Below are 24,717 nucleotides of genomic sequence, written 5' to 3' on the forward strand. Positions count from 1 at the left end.
AACCTGGCCCGTGTTATTCTTTTTTTGAAATGGGTACATAGCCCCATCCAAAGGATGCACACAACTTTTTTCTCTTAAATTATTAACGAGAGCCCTACAAAAAGAATACAATGGTCAATTCTAAGCCACCATCCTCGCGACAACTCGCTATACCTACAAGACTAATGAAGGAGTGTTCCTGATGAAATTACTATGCCGGCCATATTTTTCAGGATTATTTCCATCCTTCTCCACACCCTGAGGGTGGGCATGTGAGTTGGTTGGCTTGGCGAGATGGTTCGGCTTCATATATTGGGTCGGTTGTGGCTTCTTCTTCTTCAGCTCTATGAAATAGATACATACTTACATCATATTCACATAAACCATCACCTTTGCAGGTAAAGGGCTTCGGCACACTGAATATCCCAGTGACCCAACAAACCACAAGCAAAGCAAAAATAAGGCAATCTCTCATATTGCACTTCATATACTTACACGTCATGTCTCAAAAACGAATTACGGTTGATCACCCGCTGCAATGGCTTGTTCACATTAATTTAGACTCTTGCCCTCAAACTCTATCCCCAACCACGGCTAGTGTTAGTAAGATCCAGCTTGATACCCCCCCCCCCAATCTGAGTTGCAACAATTTTTCTATGTTCGTGTTCAAACAGTTTAACGGGAGATCGTGACAACGAGCAGTCTCTCAAACTTAAGCCTTCCCAGATGCGATCCAGATCTCGCTTACATTCCACGGTAGCCACAAACCTATTAGGGCCTATAGGCTCGAACTTGAGCCCTCTCGGATTGCCCCACACCCGGCCTCATTGTAAGCCTGAACTTTACCGATGACCGCAAAATCTGGTTCTTCCGTGTCGATAGCCTGATCATCCATGACGATCACCGCCTTTTCTTCATCAGTCGGATTGAGCGAGCGTAGCTTACCCAGCAGCCCGAACCTCCATCCGTTGCTGGCTCCTCCCTTGAGAGGTCATTATTCCTTGATTATCCTAGATAAGCCATCAGACGGTGGCGCTCGTCAGATCTGATGGAAAAGCCAAGGTTGCACCATGGAGAAAACAAGATCGCCACGTGTGTCACCTCTTCCACTCAAACCCTAGAAAAATGGTTCAGGGAACCCTTGGTTGCCAATAATATAGCTTATGAGTTAGCAAAAAATTGCTAGAGGTTTTGCTCAATCCGCTTGGATTGACCCGAGCTTCTATCCCACCTCTTTTATTAGGTGGTGTAACTTTTATTTGGAATGAATAAAGATGATGGGAAGTTGTAAAAAATAAGTGATCATTTTTTGGTGCACCCGCTCAAATGTAGCCTCTGTCACTAATAAGTACACTACAAAATACCCATGGATATCCGAGGCTGTTTTTGGATGACACAAGACGGTAGTACCCTACAAAAGTATTTTGCCGGCATAAACCACTTTACTGGCTACTAGCAAGAGCGGTTGGTATTTTTATGCCATCACAGATTAAATTGCGGAGGATAATTATGCCCCACTAGCTGGCGGGCACAACCAACGTTCATATATGCCTAGGTATACGAATCGAGGCACCCCCCTCTAAGTCAGTTGTTTCCATCCAAATATTAAAATCCTCTTTTGCCACGACCATATTCTCTCCCATGTCTCGTACTTACTCCAACCTTTAGGGCTTTCTCTCTCTACGAATGCTTCAGCGGGAGGCGGCGGGTGTCACGGCGTGAATTAGACGACATGAAATTTGGTCTTCCCGTATACTCTATGATGTCGACAAGTACACAAATTGTGTATTGTTATCTAATCAGCGCATTGGAGTTTTTTGTAATCGTTCTTGTTTTAGAGAAATTTGGGGATTTCTCGAGAGCTATGGCACAACGAGATCCATGATAACAAGAAAATGAGGGAAACCGAGTAAGCCGCAACCTAGAACCTGCAATGGCCGAAGTGCGGGGCTCAGGTGAATGATCGCATGAGAGACATGAGGGTGACTTGCAGATCCATCGCTGCCGACATGCAAGAATTAAAGGCAGCGCTGCTTAAGGTTATCAGGAAATGTGAATATAGTTAATTCCTCAATTAGATCTATTTTAGCTAGTAGTAGTTCGTACTAATCATCTTGTAGTTCCAGTAATTTATTGTACTGATCTTTTTGGTGGCTTCTTCATCCTATATATAATGAAATTAGGTTGTTTAATGTTTATATAAAAATTTGGTAATCAAAGGAATGTTGAGGAATATACAACATGTCAACATTTAACATGTGACTTCCGAAAAATCAATAACGTGGAGGTTATCTAATAAGTTTTTTCCCTTTAAGCCCACAGGTCACTCTCACCCTTATCCAGAAAAATTCCCTCCACCCATCAGCAGCTCATTTTAGTGAAACCTTAACCCTCTGCTTTGCACCATCGTCCTGCAGCGTGATGCACCTCTCCGTCCCACACGGGCATAATCCAGGACCGCAGCTTGCATGTTGATGTCACGCAGAACCGCACCGTCTGCCGTGGCGGCGTGCACCTCGACCGGGGTTGCGTGCACATCTTCAACATGCTGGATAGACAGCACCGCCTGCCGCAGCGGCGTAGACCTCGACCGTAGTGGGTGCAGTTCTCCGTCAGGACGGACCACATGTCTGCCAAAATGCGTGGAGACCGCACTGTCCAACATCTAGGTACGTCCCCGATCTCTCGGATCTATGGATAAAGTTGTAGGGCATTAGGATCTTTTTTTGCACACATGGCATTAGGATCTATGGGACTGTTTAGATACAACATTGTTTATGGTTTAGTTAGCGTCTATTGGTATCTATAAACTACCATTTCTTAATCAATGTGGAAGTCATGTTAGGTAGCCAATGATTTGACAATTAAAGTCTGTTCTACATCCTTGTTACTTGTTAGTTAGCCAACGATTTCATAGTTCAAAGCCGTGCGACACCCTTGTTAGCTAGATAATGATTTGTCAGTTAAAATCAGGGCCACAACCTAGTTAGTTAGCCAATGATGACATGACATTAAAATCAGTCCCACAACTTTGTTAGCTAGTCAATGATCCGACAATTAAAATCAGTGCTCAAACCTTGTTAGCTAGAGAATAATATAACATAAAAACTCGGTGCCACAACCTTGTTAGCTAATGATTCTAGAGTATTCATTTTACTCTATGATTTAAACTATCTATGTCTAAGGTGAGGAACTACAACAACAAGGTTTCCATGTCTTTTTTTTTGACACTCACAAGGTCTCAATGTCTCAAAAGCATGTGGACTCTACCATGTATGCTTACTTGTTTTCTCTTATGGTTGTAATAACAAAGACGCATATGAATGATAAAATATACAATTGGTGTTAGGTACTAATATTATTTATTAGAGAACTACTCCCTCCGATATAGGTTTTGCAGTAATGTTACATGGCCATATCTGGAAGGAAGAATTTGAAGCGACTAGTTAGAGGATATAGGCCAAATATCCCTTACTATGTCTGCACCATGAACATGACGACAATCCACAACAAAACGATGGTAATTCTCTCTAAACTCAAGACGTGCAAGTGCATACAATCTTACTCTGGATATTTAATACAAATATAAATATTTCTTTTTTTCATGTGCATTACTTTCCATGCTCTTTCGTTACAAAGCATATGATGTCTTACATATCTAAAGAAGAAGAGAACATGGAAGTCACATGTCGCTATTGTGAAGATGTCAAAGTGAAAGTTCATGGCAAACATCATGATAATGGTACTATTAGTTTCATCTCGGATTGGGGACACTATATTGTACAAAAAAAACCTCAGCAATGTGATATTTGCGCCTTCTAGTTTGGATTCAAAGGGGGGCATATCATCTGAACTTAGTCTATGAAGCTACTAAACCTAGGGCTATAGCTACCAATATATGTAGGAGATGAACCGTGAACTTGTTGGGTTGAGAAGTATTGTATGTATGTATAACATATGATCATGTATATGTTGTTTTAGGGGAAGTTTCTTTGTGTGTCATATTCATATTATGTAAATGGTGTAGAAGATCAAATTTCTTCAAAAAATAACATGCGCCGCGACAAATACCTTATGAGGCGCACTTTAGGAGTCATCGTCATGAGTTATGTCCGGCGTGCCGCTAATGATTTGTAGGGAGGTGTTCACCAGAATCTGTTATACCAGGCTCGGCATATCGCAGTGCATCGTGCGAAAAAAGCGTCAGACTGCACTTTCCCCGACGCATAAATCTCTGGTGGCTTTTTTTTGCTAGGCTAGTGGGAGGGCGGCGATTACACGCGTACCACGGAGTTTAAAAACGCTAGGGCCTGCCGTGTTGTAGTGGTCTAATCTAAAATAGTTAAATTTGTAGGTTTATCCCTCTAATCATCAATGAATACTCCCACTCAAATTTAACCCATGTAAATATGCCGCGAGCAACTCAGATACAACAATTTTCGCCCCAATTTATGCCACAAAATTAAGTGTTCCAGATGGAGAATATCTACCCACCCTCCTCTGGTCCATCATTGTCGCCCTTCGCATGCCCCGCTGTTGTTTGTCCTTGTCCTTGGCAGCGATCCACTTCTGATCCGTTGCAGCATCACAAGCTACCTCGTCAGCCGGTTGATGTGCAGTTTCGGCCCGTCTTGGCTAAGCAGGCCGAGCTGCTCTGCTCTAAGCTACAAGGTTGCATAGCATGGGTTAAGATTTTTCTGGTGAGAGTGGAGGCTGCTCTTGGTAAGCCCCCAATTTGTGTCTAACACTTATCCTCCATCCGGGATCCATGTCAACTCCGTGGGCGATGAGAAAGCATGCTTCTTTGGGAGATTTTCTCCTTGTGCTAGGCCTTTCCTGTCGCCGCAACCCGTTGTGCCTGCTGCATACGAGAGCAAGGACATCTCTAAGTTAATGACTTCAGTGAGGGATATCAAGCCTGAGTCACAAGAGATGTGTGGGAAGCATGCTTCATTGAAGGTGGGCTTGATTGGGAGCTCGGCGGCAACACTCATCTATGAGGTTGTGGCTCTAGTACTGCAGATTATGCTCAAGTTGCAAGAGCTATGTGGGGAACCACCAGTGGAGATCCTGAAGGAGATGGGCTCTCTAGGTGCCTTGGTGGTGCCCGTGACACCCTCACCACCGTTGGTGGAGCCCAACTTGCCCTTCTTTGGGGACCGTGGAGTTTCATATGTATTATCACTCGCTCAACGGTGACCACTTGACATGTGTTGTCATTGAGTGGCGAGGTTGATGAGGTAGGTGCGTTGGCACCTAATTCCGAGGCTCTCTTTGCAAAAGAGTTTTGGGGTTTACTCATTAGTTTAAAGGTGGCGTGCCTTGGATCAGGCAAAACATCATTGGCATCTTGACGGGGAAGGTTTCGAGAGGCATAATTAAGAAGGTGGAGAAGTCTCCCACAAGCAAATGCAAGGAGAGTGTTGCGGCAAGGAAAGTATCCGCGAATGGTTGGTGGATGGTTCTGAACTTTTAGGTTTTCGTGTGTTTTTAGTGAGGTCTCTTTTGCATTGTGTTGAGAGTTTGTAGTTCTAGCATCTTGGCAGACTTGATCGCTTAGGGGGCGGGGAGTTACATGTTGTAGTACACATGTGGCGTTGTTGTAATGGTTTTAGTCCAATTTTTCATCAATTAAGTAGAGAACTATCTTCTCTTTAATTCATTTCAAAAAAATATTCTCTTTAATTAATAGAGATTGAGGCAAAGCTTTTACTCCTACCTCATTTAAAAAAAGAAACAAGTTTGACCATGTTATAAAAAATGCTAATAAGGGATATTATTTTTCAATAAACTTGATCTAATTTAAAATAGTTCAACTTATGAAAAATTTAGAGCTTCAGTTGTTTTAAAATCGAGGGATTTCAGATCTCATCTTTTCGCCGTCCAAAAGAGGAAAAATGCAGTCTCGGGTACTTTCCGCAGCTTTTCTCCGTGGGCACGCGACGATGCAAGAGGAAAACAGCGAAACTCGTCAGCTACCAATTCGATCAGGCAGGACATGATGGCGTAGCAAAAGCTACAGCTAGCGGTTCCCAGCTCCTTCGCTCGCGCTTTGGTCCACGTCCAAGAGCTTTCTTCTGCTTGCAAAGTTGCACCGCTCAGTAGATCTCAAGTGGGCGGAGGAATCCGCTTGATCCACACGAATATAGCCAGGATTGGTGTCTCCGGTCGTAATGGAGTTGCTGGCCTGTATAAAAAGTTCCAGAAGGAAAAGAAAAGGTTCGTGGTTGTCAGCAATCTCAACTACTGGAGTATGCTGATTTGTCAAAGATCAACGTTCTTGAACTTTCAAAGATCTTCAGGGTTTTTATTACTCCGTAATACATTCTCTAGATTAACGACATAACAATCTTACAACATTTCAAGAGAACCAATCTGAGGTTGGGTGGTTAAGAGGGTGGTTGTACCCCAGCGCAGTAGAGTTCAAATCCCAGATTTGATATATGTGTGTCTCATAAAGCGGAATATTCATTCAGTGGGAGGTGACGTTCTCGTCGACAGCGAGTCGCCTGTGGTGACTTCATCAATTTCAAGATCTAATCCGCCGGCTCAGTCTTTCGGAGGTGCTCATAGGGATAGGGTGTGCGTGTGTGCGTTCAAAGGGGTGAGTGTATGTGCGTGTATGTGAGCGTCTACGGTTATACTGTGTTTCTCAAAAAAATAAATCTTACAACATTTTAAGGCACCACTTGAAAATCAGGAATTTAAACAACTACTGTACAGCCAAAGTTTCACCGTTATGTCCTCTTCACCAAAAAAAAACGTTAAATACATGTACTAAAAATATATATATATAAGCATCATTCCGACTCGCCCATAAAAAATGCACAAAATTAAGAGTGTCTCTGACGCTCAGTCGATTGGGCGTTAACTTATGTCTCTGTCGACTTACATCAGCGTGTTTCAACGTGGGCCTAAACAAAGTACAAACATCAGCAAACATAAATCTTCAAGTAGAAAACAAAATCCAACGCAGGAGCACATAACTAAGCACGTGACTCAGACATAAGCCACGTCTAGCAACTCCGCAAATTTAAATAATGGAAGAGAAAATATGAACAATTTGAGTTGCCCTTAATATTCACATGAACCTCCAAAACCTCACTCACATGTGACGGAAGGGGCAACAACAATTTTAAAATAAATTACGAAAACCAAAACATGAACTTAATACTTTGGGATCTAATTTATGCACTAGCTAAAAAAATTAAAAGTCCAAATTTAGGGAAGTGCTGGTGCCATCCACTTATAAACTTCACTAGTGTTGATTGTAGAGAAAGCAGTTTTGCTGCCACTCGTCCCCACCAACCACTTGTCCATAAAACTTCCTTGCAACTCACCTCTGCTGACCACCACCAACTCCCTCCATAGTTCCCTCCGGCCGGTGGAACATCCAAGATGATGTACTAAGAGGCAAGCGACACTAAAGCTCCACCCGGCCTGATCCCACATGGGATTCGGGGATTCCCTCAGAGGTTCTCGGGTGGAGGAGCGAGAGCACCGCCTCGAGGACACATTTAAGAAGGACACGGTGTTGCTACCGTATGCCCTAGCTGGCGGCCAGGGCAAGGTTTTCACCCAACGATGAGACTTTAACAACACCCCCCCCCACCCACCCCGAAGACTATCCATACCACCACCACAACCTCGCACTTCGACCACCAACCCCATGCGTGTGATGGTCTATGACCACCAACGGAACTAGGCGTTAGGGCTGAGAACCACTACCCTCGCTGAGCCACCATCTAGCACACCGCAACTCCAATACCTGCCATCTTAGCCTGTCGGCCCGGCTTCCAGGCTCTGATGGCGTGTATTTCACACGTTCGTTGGGCAACCCCAAGAGGAAGGTATGATGCGCACAGCAGCAAGTTTTCCCTCAGAAAGAAACCAAGGTTTATCGAACCAGGAGGAGCCAAGAAGCACGTTGAAGGTTGATGGCGGCGGGATGTAGTGCGGCGCAACACCGGAGATTCCGGCGCCAACGTGGAACCTGCACAACACAACCAAAGTACTTTGCCCCAACGAAACAAGTGAGGTTGTCAATCTCACCGGCTTGCTGTAACAAAGGATTAACCGTATTGTGTGGAAGATGATTGTTTGCAGAGAAAATAGTAAAAACAAGTATTGCGACAGATTTGTATTTCAAGTATTAAAGAATGGACCGGGGTCCACAGTTCACTAGAGGTGTCTCTCCCATAAGATAAAAGCATGTTGGGTGAACAAATTACAGTCGGGCAATTGACAAATAGAGAGGGCATAACAATGCACATACATGACATGATAAGTATAGTGAGATTTAATTGGGCATTACGACAAAGTACATAGACCGCCATCCAACCGCATCTATGCCTAAAAAGTCCACCTTCAAGGTTATCATCCGAACCCCTCCGGTATTAAGTTGCTAACAACGGACAATTGCATTAAGTATGGTGCGTAATGTAATCAACAACTACATCCTCGGACATAGCGCCAATGTTTTATCCCTAGTGGCAACAAGCACAACACAACCTTAGAACTTTCTCGTCACCGTCCCGGGTGTCAATGCGGGCATGAACCCACTATCGAGCATAAATACTCCCTCTTGGAGTTAAAAGTAAAAACTTGGCCGAGCCTCTACTAGAAACGGAGAGCATGCAAGATCATAAACAACACATGTATAATAACTTGATAATTAACATGACATGGTATTCTCTATCCATCGGATCCCGACAAACACAACATATAGAATTACGGATAGATGATCTTGATCATGTTAGGCAGCTCACAAGATCCAACAATGAAGCACAATGAGGAGAAGACAACCATCTAGCTACTCGCTATGGACCCATAGTCCGAGGGTGAACTACTCACTCATCACTCCGGAGGCGACCATGGCGGTGTAGAGTCCTCCGGGAGATGATTCCCCTCTCCGGCAGGGTGCCGGAGGCGATCTCCTCGGATCCCCCGAGATGGGATCGGCGGCGGCGGCGTCTCAGTAAGGTTTTCCGTATCGTGGCTCTCGGTACTGGGGGTTTCGTCACGGAGGCTTTAAGTAGGCGGAAGGGCAAGTCAAGAGGCGGCACGGGGGGCCCACACCATAGGCCGGCGCGGCCAGGGGTGGGGCCGCGCTGCCCTAGGGTTTGGCCACCCCGTGGCCCCTCTTCGTCTCGTCTTCGGACTTCTGGAAGCTTCGTGGAAAAATAGGCCCCTGGGCTTTGATTTCGTCCAATTCCGAGAATATTTCCTTACTAGGATTTCTAAACCAAAAACAGCGAGAACAACAGAATCGGCACTTCGGCATCTTGTTAATAGGTTAGTTCCGGAAAATGCACGAATATGACATAAAGTGTGCATAAAACATGTAGGTATCATCAATAATATGGCATAGAACATAAGAAATTATCGATACGTCGGAGACGTATCAAGCATCCCCAAGCTTAGTTCTGCTCGTCCCGAGCGAGTAAAACGATAACAAAGATAATTTCTGAAGTGATATGCCATCATAACCTTGATCATACTATTTGTAAACATATGTAGTGGATGCAGCGATCAAAACAATGGTGATGACATGAGTAAACAAGTGAATCATATAGCAAAGACTTTTCATGAATAGTACTTCAAGACAAGTATTAATAAGTCTTGCATAAGAGTTAACTCATAAAGCAATAAATCAAAGTAAAGGTATTGAAGCAACACAAAGGAAGATTAAGTTTCAGCGGTTGCTTTCAACTTGTAACATGTATATCTCATGGATAATTGTCAACATAGAGTAATATAACAAGTACAATATGCAAGTATGTAGGAATCAATGCACGGTTCACACAAGTGTTTGCTTCTTGAGGTGGAGAGAGATAGGTGAACTGACTCAACATAAAAGTAAAGAGAATGGTCCTTCAAAGAGGAAAGCATCGATTGCTATATTTGTGCTAGAGCTTTTATTTTGAAAACATGAAACAATTTTGTCAACGGTAGTAATAAAGCATATGAGTTATGAAAGTTATATCTTACAAGTTGCAAGTCTCATGCATAGTATACTAATAGTGCCCGCACCTTGTCCTAATTAACTTGGACTACCGGATCTTTGCAATGCACATGTTTTGACCAAGTGTCACAATGGGTACCTCCATGCCGCCTCGTACAAAGGTCTAAGGAGAAAGCTCGCATTTTGGATTTCTCGCTTTTGATTATTCTCAACTTAGACATCCATACCGGGACAACATGGACAACAGATAATGGACTCCTCTTTAATGCATAAGCATGTGGCAACAATTATTATTCTCATATGAGATTGAGGATATGTGTCCAAGCCGAAACTTCCACCATGAATCATGGCTTTAGTTAGCGGCCCAAAGTTCTTCTCTAACAATATGCATGCTCCAACCATGAAGGTGGTAGATCTCTCTTGCTTCGAGACAAGACGGACATGCATAGCAACTCACATGATATCCAACAAAGAATAGTTGATGGCGTCCCCGAAACATGGTTATCGCTCAACAAGCAACTTAATAAGAGATAAAGTGCATAAGTACATATTCAATACCACAATAGTTTTTAAGCTATTTGTCCCATGAGCTATATATTGCAAAGGTGAATGATGGAATTTTAAAGGTAGCACTCAAGCAATTTACTTTGGAATGGCGGATAAATACCATGTAGTAGGTAGGTATGGTGGACACAAATGGCATAGTGGTTGGCTCAAGTATTTTGGATGCATGAGAAGTATTCCCTCTCGATACAAGGTTTAGGCTAGCAAGGTTATTTGAAACAAACACAAGGATGAACGGTACAGCAAAACTCACATAAAAGACATATGGTAAACATTATAAGACTCCATACCGTCTTCCTTGTTGTTCAAAACTCAATACTAGATGTTATCTAGACTCTAGAGAAACTAAATATGCAAACCAAATTAGCAAGCTCTAAGTATTTCTTCATTAATGGGTGCAAAGTATATGATGCAAGAGCTTAAACATGAGCACAACAGTTGCCAACTATCAAATTATCCAAGACATTTTAGAGTTACTACATGTAGCATTTTCCAATTCCAACCATATAACAATTTAACGAAGAAGAAACTTCGCCATGAATACTATGAGTAGAGCCTAAGGACATATTTGTCCATATGCAACAGCGGAGCGTGTCTCTCTCCCATAAAGTGAATGCTAGGATCCATTTTATTCAAACAAAACAAAAACAAAAACAAACCGACGCTCCAAGCAAAGTACATAAGATGTGGCCGAATAAAAATATAGTTTCAGGGGAGGAACTTGATAATGTTGTCGATGAAGAAGGGGATGCCTTGGGCATCCCCAAGCTTAGACGCTTGAGTCTTCTTAATATATGCAGGGGTGAACCACCGGGGCATCCCCAAGCTTAGAGCTTTCACTCTCCTTAATCATATTGCATCATACTCCTCTCTTGATCCTTGAAAACTTCCTCCACACCAAACTCGAAACAACTCATTAGAGGGTTAGTGCATAATAAAAATTGACATATTCAGAGGTGACACAATCATTCTTAACACTTCTGGACATTGCATAAAGCTACTGGACATTAATGGATCAAAGAAATTCATCCAACATAGCAAAAGAGGCAATGCGAAATAAAAGACAGAATCTGTCAAAACAGAACAGATCCGTAAAGATGGATTTTATTAGGCCACCAGACTTGCTCAAACGAAAATGCTCAAATTGAATGAAAGTTGCGTACATATCTGAGGATCATGCTCGTAAATTGGCATAATTTTCTGAGCTACCTACAGGGAGATAGACCCAGATTCGTGACAGCAAAGAATTCTGAAACTGCGAAGTAATCCAAATCTAGTACTTACTTTTCTATCAAAGACTTTACTTGGCACAACAAAACATAAAACTAAGATAAGGAGAGGTTGCTACAGTAGTAAACAACTTCCAAGACACAAATATAAAACAAAGTACTGTAGTAAAAACATGGGTTGTCTCCCATAAGCGCTTTTCTTTAACGCCTTTCAGCTAGGCACAGAAAGTGTAACTCAAGTAACATCGAAAGATGAAGCATCAACATCATAACTTGTTCTAATGATAGAATCATAAGGTAACTTCATTCTCTTTCTAGGGAAGTGTTCCATACCTTTCTTGAGAGGAAATTGATATTTAATATTACCTTCCTTCATATCAATAGTAGCACCAACGGTTCGAAGAAAAGGTCTTCCCAATATAATGGGGCAAGATGCATTGCATTCAATATCCAAGACAACAAAATCAACGGGGACAAGGTTATTGTTAACCATAATATGAACATTATCAACTTTCCCCAAAGGTTTCTTTTTAGCATTATCAGCAAGATTAACATCCAAATAACAATTCTTCAATGGTGGCAAGTCAAGCATATCATAGACTTTTTTAGGCATAACGAAATACTTGCACCAAGATCACATAAAGCATTACAATCAAAATCTTTGATTCTCATTTTAATGATGGGCTCCCAACCATCCTCTAGCTTTCTAGGAATAGAAGTTTCAAGTTTTAGTTTTTCTTCTCTAGCTTTTATGAGAGCATTTGTAATATGTTTTGTGAAAGCCAAATTTATAGCGCTAGCATTGGGACTCTTAGCAAGTTTTTGCAAGAACTTTATAACTTCAGAGATGTGGCAATCATCAAAATCTAAATCATTACAATCCAAAGCAATGGGATTATCATCCCCAAGGTTGGAAAAAATTTCAGCGAGTTTTATCACAAGCGGTTTCAGCGGTTTTAGCGGTTTCGGGTAATTTTGCGCGCTTTGCACTAGGAGTAGAAGCTTTGCTAACACCAATTATTTTATCATGGATAGTAGGAGGTGCAGCAACATATGAATCATTAGCATTGCTAGTGGTGGTAATCGTCCAAACTTTAGCTACATTTTCCTTTTTAGCTAGTTTTTCATTTTCTTCTCTATCCCACCTAGCACGCAGTTCAGCCATTAATCTTATATTCTCATTAATTCTAACTTGGATGGCATTCGCTGTAGTAACAATTTTATTTTCAATATCCCTATTAGGCATAACTTTCGATTTCAAAAGATCAACATCGGAGGCAAGACTATCAACTCTAGAAACAAGAATATCAATTTTATTGAGCTTTTCCTCAACAGATTTGTTAAAGGCAGTTTGTGTACTAATAAATTCTTTAAGCATGGCCTCAAGTCCAGGGGGTGTATTCCTATTATTGTTGTAAGAATTCCCATAAGAATTAGCATAACCGTTACCATTATTATAAGGATATGGCCTATAGTTATTACTAGAATTGTTCCGATAAGCATTGTTGTTGAAATTATTATTTTTAATGAAGTTTACATCAACATGTTCTTCTTGTGCAACCAATGAAGCTAATGGAACATTATTAGGATCAACATTAGTCCTATCGTTCGCAAGCATAGACATAATAGCATCAACCTTATCACTCAAGGAAGAGGATTCTTCAACAGAATTTACCTTCTTACCTTGTGGAGCTCTTTCCGTGTGCCATTCAGAGTAATTAACCATCATATTATCAAGGAGCTTTGTTGCTTCACCAAGAGTGATGGACATAAAGGTACCTCCAGCAGCTGAATCCAATAAATTCCGCGAAGAAAAATTTAGTCCTGCATAGAAGGTTTGGATGATCATCCAAGTAGTCAGTCCATGGGTTGGGCAATTTTTAACCGAGAGATTTCATTCTTTCCCAAGCTTGAGCAACATGTTCATTATCTAATTGTTTAAAATTCATTATGCTACTCCTCAAAGATATAATTTTAGCAGGGGGATAATATCTACCAATAAAAGCATCCTTGCATTTAGTCCAGGAATCAATACTATTCTTAGGCGAGAGATAGCAACCAATCTTTAGCTCTTCCTCTTAATGAGAAAGGGAACAATTTTAATTTTATAATGTCACCATCTACATCTTTATATTTTTGCATTTCACATAGTTCAACAAAATTATTGAGATGGGCAGCAGCATCATCGGAACTAACACCGAGAAAATTGCTCTCTCATGACAAGATTAAGTAAAGCGAGTTTAATTTCAAAGAATTCTGCTGTAGTAGCGAGGTGGAGCAATAGGTGTGCATAAGAAATCATTATTATTTGTGCTAGTGAAGTCACACAACTTAGTATTTTCAGGGTTGGCCATTTTAGCAATAGTAAATAAAGCAAACTAGATAAAGTAAATGCAAGTAAACTAATTTTTTTGTGTTTTTGATATAGCAAACAAGACGAGTAAATAAAGTAAAGCTAGCAACTAATTTTTTTGTGTTTTGATATAATGCAGCAAACAAAGTAGTAAATAAAATAAAGCAAGACAAAAACAAAGTAAAGAGATTGAGAAGTGGAGACTCCCCTTGCGGCGTGTCTTGATCTCCCCGACAACGGCGCCGGAAAAAGAGCTTGATGGCGTGTATTTCACACGTTCGTTGGGCAACCCCAAGAGGAAGGTATGATGCGCACAGCAGCAAGTTTTCCCTCGAGAAAGAAACCAAGGTTTATCGAACCAGGAGGAGCCAAGAAGCACGTTGAAGGTTGATGGCGGCGGGATGTAGTGCGGCGCAACACCGGAGATTCCGGCGCCAACGTGGAACCTGCACAACACAACCAAAGTACTTTGCCCCAACGAAACAGTGAGGTTGTCAATCTCACCGGCTTGCTGTAACAAAGGATTAACCGTATTGTGTGGAAGATGATTGTTTGCAGAGAAAATAGTAAAAACAAGTATTACAGCAGATTTGTATTTCAGTATTAAAGAATGGACCGGGGTCCACAGTTCACTAGAGGTGTCTCTCCCATAAGATAAAAGCATGTTGGGTGAACAAATTACAGTCGGGCAATTGACAAATAGAGAGGGCATAACAATGCACATACATGACATGATAAGTATAGTGAGATTTAATTGGGCATTACGACAAAGTACATAGACCGCCATCCAACTGCATCTATGCCTAAAAAGTCCACCTTCGAGGTTATCATCCGAACCCCTCCAGGTATTAAGTTGCTAACAACGGACAATTGCATTAAGTATGGTGCGTAATGTAATCAACAACTACATCCTCGGACATAGCGCCAATGTTTTATCCCTAGTGGCAACAGACACAACACAACCTTAGAACTTTCTGTCACTCGTCCCAGGTGTCAATGCAGGCATGAACCCACTATCGAGCATAAATACTCCCTCTTGGAGTTAAAAGTAAAAACTTGGCCGAGCCTCTACTAGAAACGGAGAGCATGCAAGATCATAAACAACACATGTATAATAACTTGATAATTAACATGACATGGTATTCTCTATCCATCGGATCCCGACAAACACAACATATAGAATTACGGATAGATGATCTTGATCATGTTAGGCAGCTCACAAGATCCAACAATGAAGCACAATGAGGAGAAGACAACCATCTAGCTACTTGCTATGGACCCATAGTCCAGGGGTGAACTACTCACTCATCACTCCGGAGGCGACCATGGCGGTGTAGAGTCCTCCGGGAGATGATTCCCCTCTCCGGCGAGGGTGCCGGAGGCGATCTCTGGATCCCCCGAGATGGGATCGGCGGCGGCGGCGTCTCGGTGAGGTTTTCCGTATCGTGGCTCTCGGTGCGGGGGTTTCGTCACGGAGGCTTTAAGTAGGCGGAAGGGCAAGTCAAGAGGCGGCACGGGGGCCCACACCATAGGCCGGCGCGGCCGGGGGTGGGGCCGCGCCGCCCTAGGGTTTGGCCACCCCGTGGCCCCTCTTCGTCTCGTCTTCGGACTTCCGGAAGCTTCGTGGAAAAATAGGCCCCTGGGCTTTGATTTCGTCCAATTCCGAGAATATTTCCTTACTAGGATTTCTGAAACCAAAAACAGCAGAAAACGACAAGCGGCACTTCGGCATCTTGTTAATAGGTTAGTTCCAGAAAATGCACGAATATGACATAAAGTGTGCATAAAACATGTAGGTATCATCAATAATATGGCATAGAACATAAGAAATTATCGATACGTCGGAGACGTATCAGGCTCCACGCCAAGCCGCAAAAACCAGCGAGAATAGCCATGACTACTTCTAAGAGGGCGCAACGTCCACCGTCAAATTCTCGGAACTAGGCAGTTGGGCCTCGTACACCACCGCACCTAGACTCCCCAACGTGGTGACGAGAATCATCATAATCCGGATCATCACCATTGTCCACGAGATTGGCCCTGAAGGGAGCAGATCGAACCCGGGTAACTGCCATTGCATCCAGGATGCGTTGGAAACCCCACCCGGAAGCCCGAGCTCGCCCAACACCAGATTCCATGAATGGCACGTCGACCAAGCTTGAACCAAGTTTCCAACGATCACCAACAATAGAGCCTGGGCGTAGGCACAAGTAGTGGCATGCATGCTGCCAGAAATCACACACCATTGGATATTTCCATATCATTCAAGACGAACCAACGCACCTCGGAGAGCCGACCGGCACACAATCGGACCCTCCCATCCATCACGCTTCGTCGGCCCAGCGATGCAGCGCCATCACCAAAGACTCCGTCCTCACGAGCGGGGCAATCAAATGCCCCCATCACCTTCGTAAGCAACGTCTGCCACTAGTGTACACCAAGTCATCGACAACAACAATGGGGGGGGGGTAGGGTCTAGGGTTTGGGGGTCCTTCTCGGATGCTAGAGGAAACACCACGGGAGTCGTGCAAGGTCTTTATATATTGACACTTGCTTGTTTAACAAGTCCTATATCTTGTGATACAACATGCTGTTATTAAAAAACTTGGAAAAATTTCCTAAATAAGTTAAGATTCTTGAATTCATGCATAATCATTATTATATCCCTAGAGTACCTACCTGACGTGTCTACAAACATGCCCTAACGAACCCTAGGTAGTTGCACGTTGATAAGTTCTTCATAGTTTTCTTACGGTGTACCTTCTTAGTAGTTTTAACACTATTAAGCGATAATTCAAGACATTGTGCCGTGTCCCTTTACATTCAAGGTTTCAGATACTTCACAAGGTTTTTTTGTCCGTATCAAGGTATGCATTTAGTTTTCTATCGAATAAAAATAAGACTCGAGCTATATTGCACCTCAAATTTCATATTGTAACACATCCTAGAGGTTATGAAGGCATGAAAGGACAACAACCCTCATCATGATGATCTGGAGGCTCAAAGATGACGAATATAGCGTTACATTTGGTTTTATACTTTTATTTAACATGAAGGAGCTAAGGTGTTGACCAGAGGGGGTGAAAGGGGAGTTGTATGTTTCAACCAATTCAATGATTTTGGTAAACAAATGCAGATAAATAGGATTCTCTATAAACACAACCATGTGAACAATTCTATGTGGCAATATTATAGTAACAAGCAAGATTCACATGTAAAAAAAACTATACATAATGTAAGCATAGTTAACAAAGACGATATAAATAACCAAATGTGGTAGCAGACAAGAACATGGTGATGTATCCCAGAGTTAAAGCCCTTCTTGGCATGGCTAACCAATCCTACATCAAACCTTCCGCTCTCCTGAGCTCGCTCAACCAAGTATAAATACTTCTAGTAGTGGTAGATCTTGAGTTGATCTCTAGACCATTACAGACTCTCTGGAGCAATCGAAGTACTAGAAACTCACAATGTGACTTCAACCCTCTAAGATTCCCCACAAACTTAGGAGTAACAAAAAACAAGTAAGATCAAAGGGAGAATCAACTTTTGGCTCAATGGAATTGCAGATCTAGATATCCTCTTTTTTTTTTCCTCACTTGGATTCAAATTTAAGTGGATAGATGGATATAAATCAATCCTTTTCGAGCTCACAAATAGTGCTCAGATCTAGAAGGTGAGACTTTTTTGGAGATGAGAACTCTCTTCTGTAGGTGCCGACAATTTCTAACTGTTACCCAACTTTGCTGCGAGGTTGAAGGCTCCATAAAGCTCAAAAATCTCCAAACCCTGGATATTTCTAGGCCTTCTATAGGTCTTGGATCAGGTCCGAAGCCTCGAGCCTGAAACTTGGGTAAAGACCAGAAAACTTGGGCAAACCTTGTGCCTTTATCATGGGTGTTTGTGAGTGCTCCTACGATGTATATATGGTATTAATCTCCACTCTTTGCAAACAACGAACCCCTCTTAACTTGCTTACATACGACTCAAGAGCGAAGAAAAAAAATTAAAGGACATCATATTCTCACTATCCTTTTCGGCAAGGGGTACCAACCATCAAGCCTAACTCGTGCCAGGAACCAAAACCTCTTGCCACATTTGTTAAACAACCAGTCTCCTAAATCATCCTAGGCATTTAATTATCCCTTTCACAATATGCCTCCGACATGGCATAGATGTTTGTCCTGGTTTAGCCTAATCACATGTGTTTAGTCTCACCGCCCCTTAGCCAGCACATATCATTACAATGGACCGGGATAGTTCACTTACACTACGTCTGGTTGGTTGACATTTCCAGCATCACATTGTATTGATAAGGGCACATCTAAGGAAAGTAGTACCATCTCCAATTTTCCACCTAAAATTTTGCTCCAGACTCTCCCTCTTACCATATTTTTCCTATTTACCTATATTGCCTACCCATTCTTAAACATAAACGCGATCTCCCCCCTCCCCCCTCCCGCTTCCGCCCACCCCCTCCTTGTGACCACACACACACAAAATATATGCTAACACCTAGTGCTTTTAACCCCTTTTATCACACGAGTCACCCCGCCCCAGCTCGCCTCCCTCTACGGGCGTCCACTCGAGGTGAACAATGGCCCTGCGCTGAGCTGGCCAGTCGGGATAGCTGTCCAACGTGAGAGTTGGCCATGGCCTAAGTGACACTCACATCATGTTAAGATCTGATCTAGTGTTAGAATGTATTTTAAGGTAAAATTATGGTTTAAACAATGAAAAATGTTTAAAATACTCAAGTGTTCTAACAAATACTAGTACATGGTAGTAAGTACAGTTTTTAAAATGAACAATCAACTAGCCAAGATACATTTTGTCACGAGTTCAACACACACATAATACACGGGAAAACGTAAAAAACATTTGCGGGCTCACACGGCCTACACCCTACAGGCACGAGTCACACAGTCAGTACGAATACGACCCCATTCTTCCCAACTACCTCGCTCACGCCTTCCAGTGTTCAAACAAGGGTAGATTCCCGTCCCCCTCCCGTTTCTTGGATTCGGGAGCGCTCCTCCATTTTTCTAACTCCGAGCTCGGCTGTCGATCGATCCGGCCGCGCAAAACCTCAGCTTCATCGGCGCTCCGGTGATCCGTTCGAACCCTCGGCTCGCCCGCGAGGCTGGGCGTTTCGGCGGCTGGTCAAGTTCTTGACGGGGTCGGCGGCCAGCTGGGTTCCCCTCGTGCAGGAGGAAAGGTGAGCTAGTTCTCTTCTTTAAATTAAACTCAACTAATCGGTGCTTGGCCCCGGTTTTACACTTTCTTTCTTCGCTTTATTCTTTGCGATGTATTTTGGTTCACCCTTTCGCTTTCTCCTCCGGGTTTTTAAGACCTGGTGAGAGGAGGCTGCCAACTTCGAATCTTTGCATTCAGTTGGGGAATTCGCTAGGCAGCTGGTGGATTAGATAGAGGTTTGTCGGTGGCCGTATTCTTTTCCTGGGCGAAACTCTAGTGGAGTCCTTGGAATAAAGAAGGGATTTTGGGTCCGGATTTAGGGCTAGTTCTTGGAAACTCCGGAAGTCCGGAGTGGAGTTTGATCAGATATCTCGATCTGCTGTCGCCGGCGGCCGAATCTTGTCCTGTTCTTCATGGGTTAGTTGATTATTTTCGGGGACTTTTTTATTCCCCAGATCAATTTCGCGCAATCCTCATAACCTTGTATACCTGTATCCCAGCGATGTGCTTCTGCTAAACCTGGTATTATGGTACCATGAAAAGGCTGTACTGTAATGTGATTATTTTGGTTGTATCCACATAATGTTTAGTAACATGTTACTGAATGTTAGGTAACTGCGTGGAGATATGGGGCCACATATGATAGAGCAAGATGGAGGGTAGGAAAGAGAGGGGAAGGTTGAGGAATTTCGTTCGGCGGATGGCAATGGAGTGCCTTTGCTCTGGAGAGCAGCTGAAAGGTGCAGATGAGACCATCCGGTCATCAGACTCTTCGATCACCAAAGATTTCTCAGCCAGTGGGTACTCGTCCAGGAATGGGGAGGTCGAGCAATACCTTGATAATGGCAACATCGAGGAAGCCGAGTTGTCGCTCCGGGAGGGCGTCTGCCTTAACTATGAGGTTGGTGTTTCCTTTTGTGGAATTCAATTTCTGTACAACTGAAATCACTAACGGTACATGAAATCTTTGAACCTGCTTTCCATCTATCTTGTGCTTCCCCGTGAAGTAATGTTATTGACAGCTAGTTTGCCCTGTAGTTAAGTTAGTCCTCGGTGCCTCATTTTCCCTTTATGCTTCCTTTTGAAGGTAACGTACTATTTTTGAATACGCTGAACTAGCCTGTTTTCTGTCAAATTAATCGAATGGAAGTATGCTTATTTTATCTCATACCGGAATTGGCTCAGTAGCTTCTTATTGTTTTAAGAAATATCTATATTAATCCTTTTCTGACCTGGAATTCATCAAACAAGAAACAAATTTCTAGTTTGAGTTGTTACTAGTAGTATATCTGCAAGCAAGATACACTACACATGTGTTTTAGTTGATACTTGAGAAGCTTAGTATGAGCACTTTTTCTGCGCTTACAGAAAATATTGATTTCGTTACCACGAAGTCTGTTTTTATTTATTTAATCCTATGCTAGAATGCTAACTTTTGTACAACTTAACTTTACGATTTGTGGATTACCTGATTGCAAGCTTGACTAACTCCCATGTTTAGCTGAAACTCATGCGCATATATTTGTCATTCACATTTTTGCAGGAGGCAAGGGCATTGCTAGGAAGGCTAGAGTACCAACGAGGGCATGTAGAAGCAGCACTCCGTGTGTTCGATGGAATAGACATATCTTCATTAGTTCCTAAGATGAAAATCTCTATTGCTAGAAAAGCACATCGCCGAAAGACTCGTTCACAGTGGGATTCTCCACCAATGCCACTACATGCTGTGAGCCTACTCATGGAGGCCATATATCTCAAAGCAAGAGCACTTCATGATCTTGGAAAGTTCAAAGGTAACACCCATCTCTCTGTCAAGCAAATTAACAACATGCAAACTCATTCTTGTGATTTGCATTGTAGTTCTTTGGTATTATGGAAAAATCATTTAAATTCTGGTTTAGCATTCCTGCGGTCATGCGTGTGGTTACTGTAAGCATAGGCATAACCTCAATTCAATTTGATTTTGCAGACGCTGCACAAGAGTGCAGAATGATATTAGATATTGTGGAAGCAGCGCTACCTGAAGGCTTACCAGCAGGATTCGGAAAAGGTTGTAAATTGAACGAAATAATATGCAAGGCTGTACAGTTTCTCCCTGAACTATGGAAATTAGCGGGGTTTTCACTTGAAGCCATATCTGAATACAGGAGGTCTCTTCTCAATAATTGGAATCTTGATGGAGAGACCATAGCTAAAATACAAAAGGAATTTGCTGTTTTTCTTCTATACAGTGGCTGTGAAGCACGGCCTCCAAATCTCCATTCTCAGCTGGGTGGTTCATTTGTACCACGAAACAATATGGAAGAGGCTATTCTTCTTCTAATGATTCTGTTGAGGAAGTTCAATCTAAGGAGAGTTGAGCGGGATCCCACTGTGATGCATCACCTTACTTTTGCACTGTCCATGTCAGGGCAGCTAAAACCACTGGCTGTACAATTTGAAGAGATGTTACCTGGTCTGCTAGACAAAAGGGAATGGTCATACAATGTTGCATTGTGTTACCTAGCAGAAGAAGACGATTTGACTGCCCTGAATCTACTCAAAAGGATATTGAAGCTAGGACAGGAGTCTGAGAATCTCAAAGAACTTCTCCTGGGGTCAAAGGTTTGTGTTGAGAAGGGCAATTATGCTGAAGGTGCTGCGTATGCACGGAGGGCTATTGCTAATATACAGGGAGGATGTGACCAATTGGTGGGCGTTGCAGATGTTTTGCTTGGTGTTTCCCTTTCTAATCAAGCTAGATATGCCATTTCTGATACCGATCGTGCTTCCTGGCAGTACGAAGCACTCGAAGTACTTGGAAGTGCTGAAAAAAACATGCACTGGCAAGATCCTAGGGTATTGTACAATCTCAGCCTTGAAAATGCTGAGCAGAGGAAATTAGATGCAGCAGTTTTTTATGCAAAAAAACTGGTGAAGTTAGAGGCTGGATCAGAGTTGAGGAGTTGGCTTCTGTTAGCTCGACTACTGAGTGCACAAAAACTTTTTGCGGATGCTGAAACCATTGTTGATGCTGCTCTTGATCAGACTGGGAAATGGAATCAAGGAGATCTGCTGCGAACCAAAGCCAGAATTCAGGCTGCACAGGGGGAATTCAGCGATGCAGTTGGGACATATACCCAACTTCTTGCTATAATTCAACTTAGAAGAAAAAAATTCAGCTCTGGGATCTCCTTGGCAAAGGTGCTCTGAAGTTCTGTTTTCACATTTAACTGAGGAATCACATATTCTTGCTCATATGGCAAATTTATATCGATTATTTATACTCCTTCCATCCAAAAATAACTTGCTCAACTTTGTCTATATACGAAATTATATAGATGCATTTTAGTTATAGATACATTCGTATCTAGAAAAGGTTGAGCAAGTTATTTTGGGACAGAGGGAGTACAGAATTAGTATTTCCATGTTGATGTTAGATCGGTTAGTTAAATACTCGGTAGGGTGCATTATATAACGATTCAAAGACAAGACATGAGCATTGGATATACGTTCATTTTGATTTCAAGCTTCGGGTGAGGGCATAGTTCTGTTGATGTAATGGTTGCTCTCCATGCAAAAAAAAAAGTAATAGTTGCTCTGATCTCTTTTCTGAGAACAGGAAAAGCTTCGAATATGTCAGATTTAGATTAACCAACAAGAGACAAAGGGTAACAGACTAGAACCATAGGGTGATTGCTGCTGGCAATATGTCTCTCAATTCAAAGTGCTATTGTTATGATGAATTTGGCTGCATTCTTGCATAGAACTAGTGGGCACTTCTGGTCAAGAGCTTATTGTGGACCACCGAGTACCTCTTCATCCTTTTGTATTTGTGGTTATGCAGCTTATGACCATAGCAAAGTAGCAAATGCTAGTGTCTCTGACGGGCTGATATCTTAATACAGGGTGCTGAAGATGATAAAAGTCTGGAAACAGAGACCTGGTATGATCTAGCTCTCTTGTATCTAGGCATGTCACAGTGGAGGGATGCAGAGGTTTGTATATCAAAGATCAGAGCCGTCAGTTGTTATTCTGCCTTGGCTTGGCATGCTACAGGTTAGTCTTGTTGATTATTATACTAATATACTACAAAAATCTGATCGGTTTGTAAAAGTATTTGGAAGTAAAATCATCAACATGTCAACTCAAGTAAACATGGAAGATCCAGTTGGGGCTTACTTATTTATTTATAGTATGATAATTTCTGAATTCTCTTGTATCACCTTTGAACATATAACTGCATGCCATTTGTAGCCACATCATTCATTTTTCGATCTAACCATGTTTACATGGGCTCACTATAAGTCATAGCGCATTTTTTCTTACTATTTCTTCAGTAAATATTTGCAAAGAGTTCTTGTGTTTTCCCCTAAGATACTTTCTTTATATTATTATTTACTGAGATTTTATTTCCAGGAAAACTGTATGAAGTGAAAGGTCTTCCAAAGGAAGCTTTGGGGGCTTATTTTCGAGCATTAGACCTTGATGCTAAACATGTTCCAAGCCTGATATCGACTGCTATTATTCTACGTCAACTTGGGGACAGGCCATTGCCTTCCGTACGGTGCTTTCTGACTGATGCACTGCAACTTGATAGAACAAATCATATGGCATGGTTTAATCTTGGCCTACTCTACGAAGAGGAAGGTGGCAGGTCAGCAGCTGAGGCTGCTGAATGTTTCCAAGCTGCTGCTCTTCTTGAAGAAACTGCACCTGTAGAACCTTTTAGATGACATGTATGTATGAGGGCAATAGAGACTGTAAGCTATCATATTGTTTCAATTTTTTCACGTACTGATAAAAATAGTAGATTACAGAGTTTCAGAGATGACCTACATGTCTAGATCATTGAGAGATTATAGCATCAGATACTGTTGGATTTTTGTTTTTGTTTTAGCAGTTCAATATATAGTTTCTGATTTGTTATCTACTATACAGAAACCGATTTTTTTCTTCTCAATTTATTCTGTGGATAGACTTTGCTCATTGTGATATACAGATAGTCGGATAACCAGTATAATGAACGTTTATGCTCATATCTTGAAAATCATATTTTAGCCCTGCTGTCAGCTACAATGTTCCAGCAGACAAAAATGCCCATGGTATGCAAGTTAGTGTTGCTTTACCAAAGCTTTGAAATGTCGCCGTAATCCAGGTTGTACCGAGTGTTGCGTGGCATGATTGTGCTGGTACTAGTGGCAATCACATGAATTTGCAACCAAAGTTGTTGGATGGACTGCACATACTTGTCAAGCATTAAGATTAGCTTCTATTGCAAGAGGTACTGTATGTAGGCTTTCTTGGATGCCTCCCCCCCATCGAAAGCTTCACTGTTCATTCGAGGCTTAGTTAGAGCAACTCCAATAGTATAGCCGGTTGTTGGCTATAAGAAAGATGCCATGTCATCTATAGTCAACATGTAGCCAACAAGTACAATAGTTGGCTATAAG

General features: G+C 42.2%; 1 protein-coding gene across 2 annotated transcripts; it reads left to right on the forward strand.

Moving 5' to 3' along the window:
- The first annotated feature begins 18,989 nt into the window (after positions 1-18,989).
- LOC124705526 (protein NPGR2) lies at positions 18,990-24,197 on the forward strand. 2 transcript variants are annotated; one of them, XM_047237229.1, is made up of 6 exons: positions 18,990-19,307; positions 19,897-20,186; positions 20,829-21,078; positions 21,255-22,468; positions 23,173-23,323; positions 23,684-24,197. In XM_047237229.1, the coding sequence occupies exons 2-6, from the start codon at positions 19,938-19,940 to the stop codon at positions 23,998-24,000; spliced, it is 2,181 nt and encodes a 726-aa protein (XP_047093185.1). In that variant the 5' UTR covers positions 18,990-19,307; positions 19,897-19,937; the 3' UTR covers positions 24,001-24,197. The 2 variants fall into 2 exon arrangements, with proteins under 2 accessions (XP_047093185.1, XP_047093186.1); XM_047237230.1 differs by lacking the exon at positions 18,990-19,307 and adding an exon at positions 19,465-19,702.
- The last annotated feature ends 520 nt before the right edge of the window (positions 24,198-24,717 follow it).

This window comes from Lolium rigidum, chromosome 4 (assembly GCF_022539505.1).
Source record: "Lolium rigidum isolate FL_2022 chromosome 4, APGP_CSIRO_Lrig_0.1, whole genome shotgun sequence".
Taxonomy (NCBI): domain Eukaryota; kingdom Viridiplantae; phylum Streptophyta; class Magnoliopsida; order Poales; family Poaceae; genus Lolium; species Lolium rigidum.

Excerpts from the sequence above, each read along its gene's own strand:
- LOC124705526 (XM_047237229.1), top strand. The coding sequence starts at position 19,938 with ATGGAGGGTAGGAAAGAGAGGGGAAGGTTGAGGAATTTCGTTCGGCGG. Across the intron at positions 22,469-23,172 it reads CTGGGATCTCCTTGGCAAAG|GGTGCTGAAGATGATAAAAG; the intron begins GTGCTCTGAAGT and ends ATCTTAATACAG. Across the intron at positions 23,324-23,683 it reads CTTGGCTTGGCATGCTACAG|GAAAACTGTATGAAGTGAAA; the intron begins GTTAGTCTTGTT and ends TTTTATTTCCAG.